The following is a 16,169-nucleotide window of genomic DNA, read 5'->3' as shown; positions in this document are numbered from 1 at the left end:
ATGGTATGTATATGAGATAAAAAGGCATACAATAATTCACACCCTCCCACTGACCCCCACCAAAGGCTCCTGGCAGATCTTCTGAGTCTCTGTGGTGTTTTTGAATGAAAACACTTTCTTCATCAGGCATTAAAAATGTATTCATCGGGGGCATGGCCAAGATAGTGACAGGCTAATAGCTTAATTTCTCAGCTCTGCTATTTGAGTTACATTTCTAACAGGAGTTATTAAGTTTCTGATGTCGTGGACTCTTCATCTTCAAAGATTATCTTCTTTTCGAGATTTTGGAAGACTATATTTGAAATATATATTCTCAATTTTTTAAATTCCTATTAACATTCAAACCAAAAGGGTTTTGCCTATTCTTCAAAATGAGTTACTCCAAAACTACCTTACAGGACTTGTCATTAAAGAAGGTACTACAATCATTTCTTAGTAGCATGCAAGACCTTTCAATAAAACTTGATAAAATGGATGATAAACTAGATACTTTCAAAGAAAAATGCACAAAACAAATGGGACAGCTACATGAGATAATAATGCAACAAATGACTCAGATTTCCAGTATGGAAGAGGCAATAAATAATATAGAAGGAAGAGTTTCTGAAGAAGAACATAATATCATCTATTTTATTAACTAAAGAAGTACATTGCATTAATAAAAATTATTTTATTAATGCAATGTACTTCTTTAGTTAATAAAATAGATGATCTTGAAAATAGATTTAGGAGGAACAATATTAGCATTTATGGATTACCTGAAAAAATAGTAGGAGATAATATGGTTAATTTCCTCACGTCTTGGCTCCCTAAGACTTTAAATTTACCAGAGACTTGATCATATGGTATTGAAAGTGCTCACAGGTCTCTTCTATTCCTTTCATCATCAAAGAAAATAAATATAAATTTGAGATCCATTATTGTGAGATTTTTGCCCTGCCAAGGTAAACAACTCGTTTTAAAAACTGCTTGGTCAAATTCAGTAATTAAATTAAATGAAAGTGCAATAAGGTTTGATAATAACTACTCTTCATCAGGGATTTCAAAAAGAAAAGAGTTCCTTCTTTTGATAAAAACTGAAGAAGAGACAGATTAAAAGATTAAAGTGCACTTATTATTCCAGCTAGACTTAAAGGGGTTTTTTTTACAGAAGGTACTGAAACCATTAAAACGTGGGAATCAGCTGTATCCTACTTGAAATCAAACAACATTTTGGAACAGACACAAGAAATGTAATGGAACAACAGTTTGTTGAAACAAGCAGAAAAGAATAGGTGGAAAACTACTGACAAGAAGAAAAAATTAAATGAAAAATAAATATCATTTTTGGTTTTCTCTTTGGTCTAATTGGCTTATATTCATATATTTTACAACAAAAAGCTATAACTGATGTAGGCAAGAAAGTATATGTGCACATATGCCAAAGTAAGGTAAAATGATTCTGTCCCATCAGTGATGACTAGGAAGAAGATTAACAACTTCAGATAAAGAAGTTTTGTCTTACCATAACGTTCCATCTGAGTTGCTCATCTTCTTCCAGTCATCACACACTCCCACCGACCCCCACCAAAGGCTCCTGGCAGATCTTCTGGGTCTCTGTGGTGTTTCATGGTTTCTGTGCAGAGATGGCCTCTGACTTTCTGGTTGTTCTATATGTTGCATGCAAACTCGATCTGAGGTAACTGAGTGAAGGACATTGTGGGTAGCACCTTAGCTCGAGAGTTTTTGGTGCATGCAAGCTTGGTATAAGGCCGACTCGGTTCCGAGGGCTCGGAACCAAACCCATCAGTGATGACTGGAAGAAGATCAACAACTCAGATGGAACGTTATGGTTAGGCATAAATTCTTTTTTTTTTTTATGGCTGATTGTTTTACAGCTCTATTTTTATAAGAGTCTTTAAACATAAAACCTGTATGTGTAAGCTCTACAGGGACTGCATGTAATGGCATTTTCCCTCTGTAAGGAATGTGGCTAAAAACCCAACAATTTGACTTGTCACGTGCCTTTGCAAACAAATTTTGCATGTCCAAAATATATTGAAATCAGGTATCCGATGACGATGTCCCCGTTATCATGATCTGAATATCTCTCCCCATTTTTTCTTTGCAACTGTTTTATTTGCTTTGCCTTGTATGTACATTTTTGATTGCCTTGTTTTGTCCATAGAGTGCTATTACAGAAACAAATGTAAACTTTTGTGAGACTTTTAATAGACGGTTACTGTACTGATACTGTTTTATTGTTATTAACTTACACTGATTTTTATGAACCAACATGGTGTGCTGCTTTTGCTTGGATTTTTATTAGCTGAAAAATGCTATTTGTCTAAGTTTTAATGACTCTGTACTTTACTACCTGTATGTATTGCTGTGTATTATTACCTGGATGGCAGTTACACCACTTTGACTAATGTTTTTGCTGTACTAGTTTATTTATAAGACTGTTTGCTGTTATATTTTATGTAACACATTATTTTGAAAATATGGCATTACAGTCACTATTGGATTGGACACTCCAAATTGGCCCTAGGTGTGAGTGTGTGCATGCGTGTGCCTTCTGTGGAAGGTTGGGCACCAGACTGGCACCTCGGCACGGTAAAACTCCACTGCCAGTCATGAGCGGACAGGTGATCCACTGTGGCGGCCCCTAACCAGGAAAAGCCGAAAGAAGAAGATCATTTTTTAACATTATAAGCAATAATTAATATCCACTTAGATATTATCTGAAAACATTGTATTACTGCTAAGCAAATTTCAAATAATTTATGTATTTTTCTACCTTTCTGATTGGGTTAAATGGCTGTGCATGTCTTTACTATGAAAGAGTGTTATGTTTTGCAAAATGGACTTTTCATTTAGTATTATGTTGGTGGTATAGAGATTTCTGGGCTGTATGAATTTCTAGATGTCTGGTTATATTTGATTAACTGTTGAGTGCAATATGTGTACGCTGCTTGAGTGTAGTTGTGTAACAGGTTTTTTTGTTTTATTTCTTACTGTGCACTGATCTCATGGACTTTTGTTTCTTCTTGTCTCGGGTGAGAAGACCTCTTGCTCCTCTCACTGCTGGGTGTATGTTGTGATTTGCAGCATAAGCTGTGCATCCTTGAAAACGTAGGAGAAAGGCAAATGCAGGTCCTGTAAAACAGAAATGGAAACAGTTGCACATCTTGTTACAGGGTGTGATACACTGATATGCTACAAAAATGTGGCAACATTGCTACAGTGGGGATTGCGCAAACACTAACATATCCTAACGTAGCTGAGAAGCACTGAAAATATGAACCACAGAGTATTTTAGAAAATGACAAAGGTTATATCACATGGGTGATCCATTATTAAAAGTTCAAAAAATAGATGCAAGAAAAACAGATGTAGTAGTCCATAAAAAAAAGACAAGTAGCGTTGATAATTGAAATTGCTATACCCAGTGATTACAGTGTCTTATGTACAGAGAGACACAAAGTTATAACTTTCCAGGATAGCAATTTGGAAGAAAGATACCCATACAGTTCAATATTAGATGAGCAACAGATCTAATACAAAGGAATTTACAATCGTTCTGTTACCAATACTCATAACACCGCAAGAATTACAGAAGGAGGCAGTTCTGAGCAGATTGAGTGTGTGGAAAAGAGCACTTTTAGTTAACGTCAAAGAGTGAAACAATACTAATTTCATGAACTCCGATTGTGCCCTGACTTAAAAAAAATGGAATCCATTCCTGTCATAGTATTACAAACCCAAGCCACATGCATAAATTAAACCTGGGTACATCCCTTCCCCTCCATCTCATGTATGTTTTATGTTCTATACATGTCCCTTTCTTTGTAAGACCTCTAGAACTGTGCAGGGTACTGAAGGGGTAATCTGACCAAGGAGGTGAAGAGCACAAGTATTATCTCCATACAGGACTCTACATAAAACATTTTCTGGGAGAAACCAAGCACACCTGCTGTTCGTTTTTACTTTTATTTATATTTTACATAAAGCCATCAAATTGAGCCCACTATTTTAATGTTGTCAAGAGCTTTGAATGTGTACATTTCCTCCTACAGAAAATTATCCTTGGGCTTCATCTTTCATCTGAAACAGCCCACTGTTTCATCATACTTTGGTGATGGAAAATGTACTGTAAAAATCTCCCGTCACTGTTTTGCATCGTTTTGTTTTGTGTTTCAGAATTCCTGCAATCTGCTGTCTGGTGTTTTACATTTCAGCCTTCTCCTAATGGGTTCCCCTCTTTGTTCCTAATCAGCATTACTCCCTGTTATACCTGGATATCTTTTGATTCTCTTAATTATTGTTTCTTTAAATTCTTCTGATTGCACTTTGAGACCGTCTTGTATTTTGGGGTACATGATGTAGAGATGCTGACCACAGGTTTGCCAGGTTATCAATGCAGAATCTGTTCTGGAATTATTTGTACTCTCTGCAGCATGTGCTATATATATTTTCCGAGGAACCTTGACCCATGTGCTTTTCTACTGATGTGCAATACGTTTATTACATTATTTCTTTGATACTACAACACGTGCCTAATTAGCCACAAGAAAGCAAAAGTGAGTATTTTTAGAAAACCGCAAAGCGTGTTTGCAAGTGCTTGTGCCAATAATTTTATTTCCCACAATGCCTCACTTAAACAAATACTTTCATGTAAGTAAGTGCAATATTACATTTGATACATTCCTAATGTTGTAATCATATCAACACAGTTTTATGAAGGGAAGACTAATGAATATGTCCTGTCTGTCCAGATGAGACTGATGGCCATACTAGATACCTTCTGTTTGTCAGCCATATAAGTGTCATTTCTCTCTTTCAAAGTCTGTGACATTTAGTGTCACAGAAATGTTCTTCTGTAACTATACTAAATTGCTATTATTGTTAAATTTGCTGCAAATACCCTTTTCAGAACCCACAACTGTATAGCACTAAAAAGTCTAAATTGGTTACAACTACCACATCGACTAAAATATACACAGCTTCTTGCCACCTATAAAATTATCCAGCATCCATCTGCTTGTCCAGCACTAAATACTGTTATACACAACTATGTTCTCAGTCATTCATTATGATCCATTTGACAAGAATTCCTGTCTGTCCACAAATGCATCAAATCTGCTGGGCATTGTCTGTACTTCTACCATGTTGCTAAGGCCTGAAACACTTCATCTCTCTCTATCAGGTCTATCTATCAGATCAATACCCCTCCCATCTCTCAAAACCATTCTGAAAGACTTTCTGGCCAAAAGCTGGCTCTGTTCTTACCCAACACCAGGACAAACTGTCTGTCTAGATGTGAACAAGTACCTATTCATACCTTACATCTTCTTTCTCTCCCTTATTCACTCACTTCATTACTCCTATCAATTTCTCTTCTCTGACTTTCTCTCTAAATATACTATAAGCTTGCTTTTCCTCTCACTTCATATTGCAATTTCTGTTTGCATTATATTAACTTACCTTTAATTTCTCTAAAAAACTGGATAAAATGTGTCTAAATATTAAATCATTGTCATATAAATTGTATTTATTCTTAATGAATGGTTTCATATTATGTTTAATTCGGTATAGCTGTTTAAACTGTAGATGTTTTCTATTATTTTTGAAGACTGTAAAATTATCGTTGGTAAAACATTTTGTAATAATTTGGAGCATTTCTTTCTGGGCCTATGCTGAAAATGGGCTCAGCCCCAGCTGAACTTTCCCAGTAATCAAATGTCAATAAATAAAATAAAAATAAATATAAATAAATAAGTTAATTAATACTGTGGAATAGATTCTCATGGAGCAGATACAATGAAAAGAAGAAACACCAAATATAATTGTATTCACTTGGGTAGTTTCCCAAGGTACCATCTCCACTTTCCTTATTTGTGTAACTTATTTTAGTGTTGTTGAACCTTGGAGTGGAAAAAAGAATTTAAGTTTTTTTTTTTTAACTCATAAGTGCAAGTCTGCTGGAGTATTTCATTCTGTGGTACATTATAATTAGGTAATTATGCCCTAATTACCAAATAAATTAACAGCTGAACATAGATGCTATGTGGTATTGGACCTTTGCAGTCACAACTCTAGAAATATTTTGAAAATGAATTCACTCTGGTGGTGTAGAAAGAAGAAGACCTGACTATGACCCCTAACTGAATAACGGGGAGGACAGGTGTGCCTCTCCTGGGTTGTTTGGGAACAGCACTGGATGTCACTTCAGGAACCCTGGCAGGGGACAGCGATGAGAAGCATTGACATGAATTTGGAGAGCGAACAGTGCTGGGAAGGCGTGTCTGCTTGTGGCTGTGGTGGGGCATGTGCTCAGAGTAGCCTCTCATTACCCACCCCTACCTACAATTAGCTATCAACACAGGTGGGATGGTCAAGATGTTAGGCTTGAACTAGACCTTTCCTGGCTAAACGGGTGACCCTTCCAGTAAAGGGCACACTGTGAATCTGCTGGATGAGACTTGCAGGAATAGACATCGGGTAGCCATAGGGGGCTTGATTGTGAGCCACTGGGGATGAAAAAAGTGAGGGGGAAATATTTTATAAGCTGGGACAAAGCCTGTACAGTAGCTGTGATGTATATATGCTACACACTGTAGTTAGTTTAATGCACACTGCAGACTTTGTGTGTGTGACTTTTCAAAAATTTAAAGTAAATATTGGTGGCTTGTTGACGTGAATGATGACGTGGTAGATGAAAACTGTAAATCATAATTGCAGATCCTGATTACAGATTACATTCTCTCTCATTGTTGTCTGCCTTACTTTCTCCACATAAAATTGCTTCTTCTCTGTAATTGATTAGTATGACATTCTTTATGCAGGTATGCCACTAGTCATTTCTTATTTTTTGTTGATTGTGGAAGTCTTGATTTCAATATAGTCTCTGTTTTAGGAGTAAAACAGGTGAACATATGCTCAAGACTGCCTACTTTCATTTTTTTTAAATTTATTTAATCTTTGTTACCTGGGAAAGAGCTAAAAACAGAGAGCATAGCATTAACCTGAAAACCTGGAATCCAAATTTTATGTATCAGAGTTTTATTTATCACTCACCTGTAGATGAAACATGTTGAGATGAAAAGTATTGAGAAATATCTCAAAGATTGAATGTGTTAGTTTGTAATGTTTGAACATTAGGTTATATTTACATGTTGTATGGTCCTGGAAACTGTATGTGTGTGTGTGTGTGTGTGTATATATATATATATATATATATATATATATATATATATATATATATATATATATATATATAAAAGAAAAGGATATGTGAGCAGTGAACCCCTTCATCTTCTGACTGTGTACCATTAACTCCCAGTGGGTGTGGCTTGAGCCTTTGAAAAATGAAGTGATCACCTTACAGTTCTAACAAATGCTTATTGACAGATTTCAGATATCAATACAGTTGTGTTTGCCATCTTGTATGCTTCAAGATAAAATATTCTCATGCCTTTATGTAGCATGATTTTGGAATTAGTAATGCAAATATGAGCAAGCAATATTTGATGCCTAGAGGCACAATAGGAGTTAACTGCGAAAATGCCTGGAGGCACACTCGGCTGTAATGAGAGAATATATTGCCATGGTTTGTGGTATACAGGCTAGTTTTAGAAGGAACAGAGGTACCAGAGATTAAATTGTCAACATTTTGCTGGATAACAGAAAAAGGGAGGGAGTTCCAGAAAAATATTTAATTCTGCTTTATTGACTTGTATAAATCCTGTGACTTAGTGACCATTACAAACTATATCATGCTTGTACTGAAATGAGGATACCCAATATCCGTATTTGCCTTCTGAAGAAGTTGTGTGCCGCACAAGAACCAGCAGTAAAACCTTGATGTGGAATAATTGACTGGTTCGAGATTTGGAAGCCCAGTCACTATAATCGATATCCTACAGACTACTAAGAGGTGACCTGTGTCTAATGTACAAGGCATCCTCCACCGCAGTACTAATGGATTTACTGCAGATTGGGAAGTCACATGGCATCAGAAATACTCAGTCTAGGGATCTAAACCTCTTTTGTAACTCCAACAAAATGGGATGGAGGGACAGGTACATCTCACAGAGGGTAACGCTGCTCTGGAACAGACTCCTCATCCACCCAAAACAATGAAGTTCATCTCTATCCACATTCAAGTGCACCTTGAATATATGGATGGGAAACCAGAAATTTACCCCAGAACTGTCCCCAGTGCTAGTAATGTACAGAGGCAGCTCCTAAAAATTCCATACATGGGTCCCCTCAAATTGTCTGTGGTATTATCCCAGTTATTTTTCTTAGGGGTAATATATATATATATATATAGGATGGCTAAGTCCAATCTCTAACCAAATGGGATAGGCTATTTCAAGCAGAAAAAGAGAAATTGGCTAGGATTATAATGGCCCACAAGGGCAGCTAGCCTAGTACTTACATATGAACTGCATAAAATACTCCTAGTAAAGAGGATGAGAGAAAAATATTAGATTTTTGCTAACATTTTTGACCTTGCATCTACATCAGCGACTCAGTCAAGGTGGATTAATTAATGCACATGGATCATCTGAGTAATTGTATGTTATCAAAACAGAAGGCATTGGATGGGATTCACAGAAAAGTGCTGCACATTTACAGTTTATTTAGCTCTTCTACTATGCCTAAGTGTGGAATTGTGTCAAATGCTTTGGCCTGGTTGAGGTATGTGGTGAGTACCAATGTGCCTTCATCCATTGCTTTGCTGACCTTTTCAAAAAATCTACCAGGATGAGTAAGCATGACCTACACTTGATGAATCCAAACTAAGACGGGTCCAGTGTTTGATGTTTCCCTATCTCCTGATTGATTAATTCCATGGCAAGTAAGCTTTACATATGACACTGGTTAGTGGTCTTTTCTCAGTCTTTACTCAAAAAGTACAACACATCTTATTTCTTGTCCTTATTAAACTATATTAAATCTGGTATTCATCCAGAATGACTTTCTTTGTTATTGATCCATTTTTAAATATATATGTGTATATGGGTCTACTTCTAAATGTCAAACTTCTTATGGTTGAGACCATAATATCGAAGTTTTGAAATTTCAAAATTTAAATTAGACCCATATATGTATATGTATGCATATATATATATATATATATATATATATATATATGTATATATATATATATATATCTATATATATGTATATATATATATATATATAGACATATATGCATAGATATAAATATAGAATGTATTTTATATATATATATATATATATATATATATATATATATATATATATATATTTATAAAATTTATGTGTTAACTATTTTAGTTTGAAACTAAAAAACTAAAACATACTTTCTAACCACCTTTGTTGCTCTTGTTAACAGCTGGTTTGACACATCCTTCTCTTGAGTTAAAATTGTGTTTAAAAAATAATTTTTTCCAATTAGTTTTATCCAAAGACTTCTCCACATGAAAATGCATTATGCTTATTTGTTTTTTTAACCTAGCAGCTACAGGTTGACTAGTTTACCATTACAGCTCTATGCAAGACAAATAAATGATAAAGGTTTATTATCCTTAATATCGCAGTGTTCACTTTTAGACACATGGGGGCAGTATGTTATTAGTTATTTAAACTGAATCACTACCTCCTGTCACAAAAAAAGTATGTGAAATACAGTGAAATAAAAAATCAGTGTAAAGCACTTAGGGGCTCCAGGAATAAGCTGCAGATATGACTGTTGTTTTTTTGCCTTTCTTTGAATTGTGTAATTTTTATCTGTTTTCAATAAATACGTTTTTAATGCATTATTTTCTCTATATTTGTCTCTGCAGTTTTGATGTTGAAAATGGCCCCTCACCAGGTCGTAGTCCAATTGACTCGCAGGCGAGTCCAGGCTTGGTTTTGCACCCTAGCTTCCCCCAGAGTCAGCGTCGGGAGTCCTTCCTGTATCGCTCAGATAGTGACTATGACATGTCTCCAAAGGCTATGTCACGAAACTCCTCGGTCACCAGTGAAATGTAAGTACAGCAAGACGGCAAAGAAGCAAATTAACTTCCATTTGTAAGAAAAGTGCTGAGCCAGAATCATGTGTTCTTTCATTTTCTGTTAGGCCACTGTACAGGAAACAAAACCTGTGAAAAAAAAATTCTATATTTTCTAGCTTCAAAAGTGGAATGTGGAAAGTGTAGCATGTGACTGAAGCAAATGTAAAACAAAATCTGTACCTTCCAAACTAAGTTATAGCTGTGCTCTGGTTCTGATTTTTTTGAAGTATCAGAAGTAACCGAAGACCTAGGTTGGTTTTCTTTCCAAAGTACTATTACAGAGTGGTAAAAGATGAACAACTTCAGAAGATTGTGGGTGTAATTGTTATAATTTTAAGTGAATTTCTGGAAGATTACACACGGATTAAAGCCAGTGAACATGTGCTTTTATATTCATTACATCTGAACGGAAATAATGTTAAAAAAAATAATTATTGCAGAGGCAAAGTATTATTACATATTATGTGTTTGCCAACTTTACACATAGTGTTTCTTTAACCATGATTGTCATTGAACACTGTTGATGGGGGGAGGGGGAATCATTTTAACAATCCAAGGGGAAATACCTGCCTTGCTGTCAATATGATAGGGTAGCAGGATACCCCCATCTTCTTTCCCTCTTGTTGTGGAAATTGATGAGCAGTACTGAAATTGGTGGATATTGGGCAGTACAGAGGTACCAAACGTGGAACTGTCAGATAGGAGTGATGTGTGCTTCTCCAAACAGAAGCTGCATTTGGGCTTGGAATCACAGCGGCTGAATCTAGGACCAATCTTTGAATATAAAAACATTGCTAGCGATGTGACCTGTATTAAGTGTCTTACTGCACTGAACTGTTTTCTCAAATGGGGTGGAAACATTCATTGAACCAACTCAGGTTTTGCATTTACTAGAGGTTTTGGACTAAACAGGAGTCCTTCATCAGGAGTGATGCATGTCTGCAGGTACAGCTTTGAGCAGAGCAGAAGTGCAATATAATATCAGGAGGTGGAAAATCTAAAGAAATACATTATTTTTCAGCCTCCTTTGTTAGGCAGAATGATGTGACTCTTCCTGCTGCCCCATATAGACCCAATTGTTCACAGGTGGTCTGTGCTTACTCTTGTATGTCACCTACCATGAAATCACACCTGTACAAGGAAGAAAAACTTAATTGCACATACATTGGCATAGTACCATATAATTGAGAGTTAGGGTCAGTTTGATCAGTGTATCCTTTGTACTGGGGTGAGATGGTAGTATTGTGTGTGTGTGTGTGTGTGTGTGTGTGTGTGTGTGTGTGTGTGTGTGTGTGTGTGTGTAAGCGCACAAGTAATCCCACCCCCCCTCCTCAGTTACACAGCAAACTTATGATCTAGGCTCTTCACAAGAATGTTTTTCTTGTATACAACAGAAGAGTACACCTAAACTTGAATTACACAGTACACAGCAGAGGAGTACGCCTAAACTTGAATCACCCAGTACACAACAGAGGAGTACCCTAAAACTTAAATCACACAGTACACAGCAGATGAGTACCCCAAAACTTGAATCACACAGTACACAGTAGAGGGGTACCCCTAAACTTGAATCACACAGTTCACAGCAGAGGAGTGCCCCTAAACCTGAATCACACAGTACACAGCAGAGGAGTCCCCCTAAACTTGAATCACACAGTACACAGCAGAGGAATCCCCCTAAACCTGAATCACCCAGTACACAGCAGAGGAGTACTCCTAAACTTGAATCCCCAGTACACAACAGAGGAGTACCCAAAACTTGAATCGCGCCGTACACAGCAGAGGAGTCCCCCTAAACTTGAATCACACAGTACACAGCAGAGGAGTCCCCCTAAACTTGAATCACACAGTACACAGCAGAGGAGTACCCCTAAACTTGAATCACACAGTACACAACAGAGGAGTCCCCCGAAACTTGAATCACACAGTACACAGCAGAGCAGTCCCCCTAAATTTGAATCACACAGTACACAGCAGAGGAGGATCCCTAAACTTGAATCACACAGTACACAGCAGAGGAGTCCCCTAAACTTGAATCACACAGTACACAGCAGAGGAGTACGCCTAAACTTGAATCACCCAGTACACAACAGAGGAGTACCCTAAAACTTAAATCACACAGTACACAGCAGATGAGTACCCCAAAACCTGAATCACACAGTACACAGTAGAGGGGGTACCCCTAAACTTGAATCACACAGTTCACAGCAGAGGAGTACCCCTAAACCTGAATCACCCAGTACACAGCAGAGGAGTACTCCTAAACTTGAATCCCCAGTACACAACAGAGGAGTACCCAAAACTTGAATCACACAGTACACAGCAGATGAGTACCCCAAAACTTGAATCACACCGTACACAGTAGAGGGGTACCCCTAAACTTGAATCACACAGTTCACAGCAGAGGAGTACCCCTAAACCTGAATCACACAGTACACAGCAGAGGAGTCCCCCTAAACTTGAATCACACAGTACACAGCAGAGGAGTCCTCCTAAACTTGAATCACACAGTACACAGCAGAGTAGTCACCCTAAACTTGAATCACACAGTACACAACAGGGGAGTCCCTCTAAACATGAATCACACAGTACACAGCAGAGGAGTCCCCCTAAACTTGAATCACACAGTACACAGCAGAGGAGTACCCCTAAACTTGAATCACACAGTACACAACAGAGGAGTCCCCCTAAACTTGAATCACACAGTACACAGCAGAGCAGTCCCCCTAAATTTGAATCACACAGTACACAGCAGAGGAGGCTCCCTAAACTTGAATCACACAGTACACAGCAGAGGAGTCCCCTAAACTTGAATCACACAGTACACAGCAGAGGAGTACCCCTAAACTTGAATCACACAGTACACAGCAGAGGAAGCTCCCTAAACTTGAATCATACAGTACACAGCAGAGGAGGCCCCTAAACTTGAATCACACAGTACACAGCAGAGGAGGCCCCCTAAACTTGAATCACACAGTACACAGCAGAGGAGGCCCCCTAAATTTGAATCACACAGTACACAGCAGAGGAGTCCCCCTAAACTTGAATCACACAGTACACAGTAGAGGGGTCCCGTAAACTTGAATCACACAGTACACAGCAGAGGAGGCCCCCTAAACTTGAATCACACAGTACACGGCAGAGAAGGCCCCCTAAACTTGAATCACACAGTACATGGCAGAGGAGGCCCCTAAATTTGAATCACACAGTGCACGGCAGAGGAGGCCCCCTAAACTTGAATCACACAGTACATGGCAGAGGAGACCCCCTAAACTTGAATCACACAGTACACGGCATAGGAGGCCCCCTAAACTTGAATCACACAGTACACGGCAGAGGAGGCTCCTAAACTTGAATCACACAGTACACAGCAGAGGAGGCCCACTAAACTTAAATCACACAGTACACAGCAGAGGAGTCCCCTAAACTTGAATCACACAGTACAGAGCAGAGGAGTCCCCCTAAACTTGAATCACACAGTATACAACAGAGGAGTCCCCCTAAACTTGAATCACACAGTACACAGCAGAGGAGTACCTCTAAACTTGAATCACACAGTACACAGCAGAGGAGTACCCCTAAACTTGAATCACACAGTACACAGCAGAGGAGTCCCCGTAAACTTGAATCACGCAGTACACAGCATAGGAGTACCCATAAACTTGAATCACACATTATACCCCTAAACTTGAATCACACAGTACACAGCAGAGGAGTACCCGTAAACTTGAATCATGCAGTACACAGCAGAGGAGTACCCCTAAACTTGAATCACACATTATACCCCTAAACTTGAATCACACAGTACACAGCAGAGGAGTACCCCAAAACTTGAATCACACAGTACACAGCAAAGGAGTCCCCCTAAACTTGAATCACACAGTACACAGCAGAGGAGTCCACCTAAACTTGAATCACACAGTACACAGCAGAGTAGTCACCCTAAACTTGAATCACACAGTACACAAAAGGGGAGTCCCCCTAAACTTGAATCACATAGTACACAGCAGAGGAGTCCCCCTAAGCTTGAATCACACAGTACACAGCAGAGGAGTACCCCTAAACTTGAATCACACAGTATTCAGCAGAGGAGTACCCCTAAACTTGAATCATACAGTACACAGCAGAGGAGTACCCCAAAACTTGAATCACACAGTAGACAACAGAGGAGTCCCCCTAACTTGAATCACACAGTACACAGCAGAGGAAGCCCCCTAAACTTAAATCATGCAGTACACAGCAGAGGAGTCCCTCTAAACTTGAAGTACACAGTACACAGCAGAGGAGGTCCCCTAAACTTGAAGGACACAGTATACGGCAGAGGAGGCCCTCTAAACTTGAATCACACAGTGCACAGCAGAGGAGTACCCCTAAACTTGAATCACACAGTACACAGCAGAGGAGTACCCCTAAACTTGAATCACACAGTACACAGCAGAGGAGTACCCCCAAACTTGAATCACACAGTACACAACAGAGGAGTCCCCCTAAACTTGAGTCACACAGTGCACAACAGAGGAGGCCCCCTAAACTTGAATCATACAGTACACAGCAGAGGAGTCCCTCTAAACTTGAATCACACAATACACAGCAGAGGAGCCCCCCCTAAACTTGAATCACACAGTACACAACAGAGGAGTCCCCTAAACTTGAATCACACAGTACACAGCAGAGGAGTACCCATAAACTTGAATCACACAGTACACAGCAGAGGAGGCCCCTAAACTTGAATCACACAGTACACAGCAGAGGAGGCCCCCTAAACTTGAATCACACAGTACACAGCAGAGGAGGCCCCCTAAACTTGAATCACACAGTACACAGCTGAGGAGTCCCCTAAACTCGAATCACACAGTACACGACAGAGGAGGCCCCCTAAACTTGAATCACACAGTACACGGCAGAGGAGCCCCCCTAAACGTGAATCACACAGTACACAGCAGTGGAGTCCCCTAAACTTGAATCACACAGTACACAGCAGAGGAGGCCCATTAAACTTGAATCACACAGTAGAGGAGTCCCCTAAACTTGAATCACACAGTACACAGCAAAGGAGTACCCCTAAACTTGAATCACACAGTACACAGCAGAGGAGTCCTCCTAAACCTGAATCACACAGTACACAACAGAGGAGTCCCCCTAAACTTGAATCGCACAGTACACAACAGAGGAGTACCCCTAAACTTGAATCACACAGTACACTGCAGAGGAGTACCCCTAAACTTGAATCACACAGTGCACAGCAGAGGAGTACCCCTAAACTTGAATCACACAGTACACAGCAGAGGAGTACCCCTATTCTTGAATCACACAGTACACAGCAGGGGAATACCCCTAAACTTGATTCACACAGTACACAGCAGAGGAATACCCCTAAACTTTAATCACACAGTGCACAGTAGAGGAGTTCCCCAAAACTTGAATCACACATTACACAGCAGAGGAGTACCCCTAAACTTGAATCATACAGTACACCTTATTTAGTCATTGTAAGGGTTTGCTTTTTGACATCATGTCTGCCTTTTATTCCAGGAAAGGCAACAGTCTGCTGCTTATTACTTATACAGATATAGTCATCGACACCAACATGCACATGCATACACAGACGCTCACTTGCACGCACACACACATGTGCACACACACGCATACACGCCCACCACAGACACATACGCACTTACACACACACACACACACACACACACACACACACACACACACACACACAGTAGAGAGCACATTAACATGCTGTCTGAACCAGGATTCAGAACAGCTGCTTTTATCAGTTAGAAGGTTTGTAAGGCAAAGGGTCTTGTCAAAGTCGAGGACTGAGATGTAGATATGCAGGATCACTGGTCCATTTTACTTTACTGTTAAACTATTGAAGTAGCTGAGAAATGTTCAAGGTATTTTGAAACACTATCTCTCCCTTTTGCATATGTGATGTGTACAAACAAACCAATGAGAAGAAATTCCACTGCACATTTTCCATTAATTTTATTTGACTACATCTCTATTTTAATTATTTCTAAGACTTCAAGTTTACCTTGAAAAATGCAAATAGTACATACAGTGAAAATAAAATCTGTATTTGCATTTTCTCAGTTTCATTGATATATACATATGCATGTGTGAGGACTG

At 38.9% G+C, this 16,169-nt stretch overlaps 1 protein-coding gene across 2 annotated transcripts in view; it reads left to right on the top strand.

Moving 5' to 3' along the window:
• PDE4A (phosphodiesterase 4A) overlaps positions 1-16,169 on the top strand; it is a 1,515,730-nt gene that overhangs the window by 818,459 nt on the left and 681,102 nt on the right. For both annotated transcript variants that reach the window (XM_044084565.1, XM_044084567.1), the window contains exon 2: positions 9,819-10,004. In XM_044084565.1, the coding sequence (XP_043940500.1) occupies positions 9,819-10,004 (186 nt within the window). The remainder of the gene's footprint in view (positions 1-9,818; positions 10,005-16,169) is intronic.

The sequence above is a fragment of the Protopterus annectens genome, chromosome 9.part0, assembly GCF_019279795.1.
Source record: "Protopterus annectens isolate FY-2018-M chromosome 9.part0, PAN1.0, whole genome shotgun sequence".
Lineage (NCBI taxonomy): Eukaryota > Metazoa > Chordata > Ceratodontiformes > Protopteridae > Protopterus > Protopterus annectens.
Note: the sequence above shows the minus strand (reverse complement) of the source record. Positions and strands in the feature narration are given on the sequence as shown.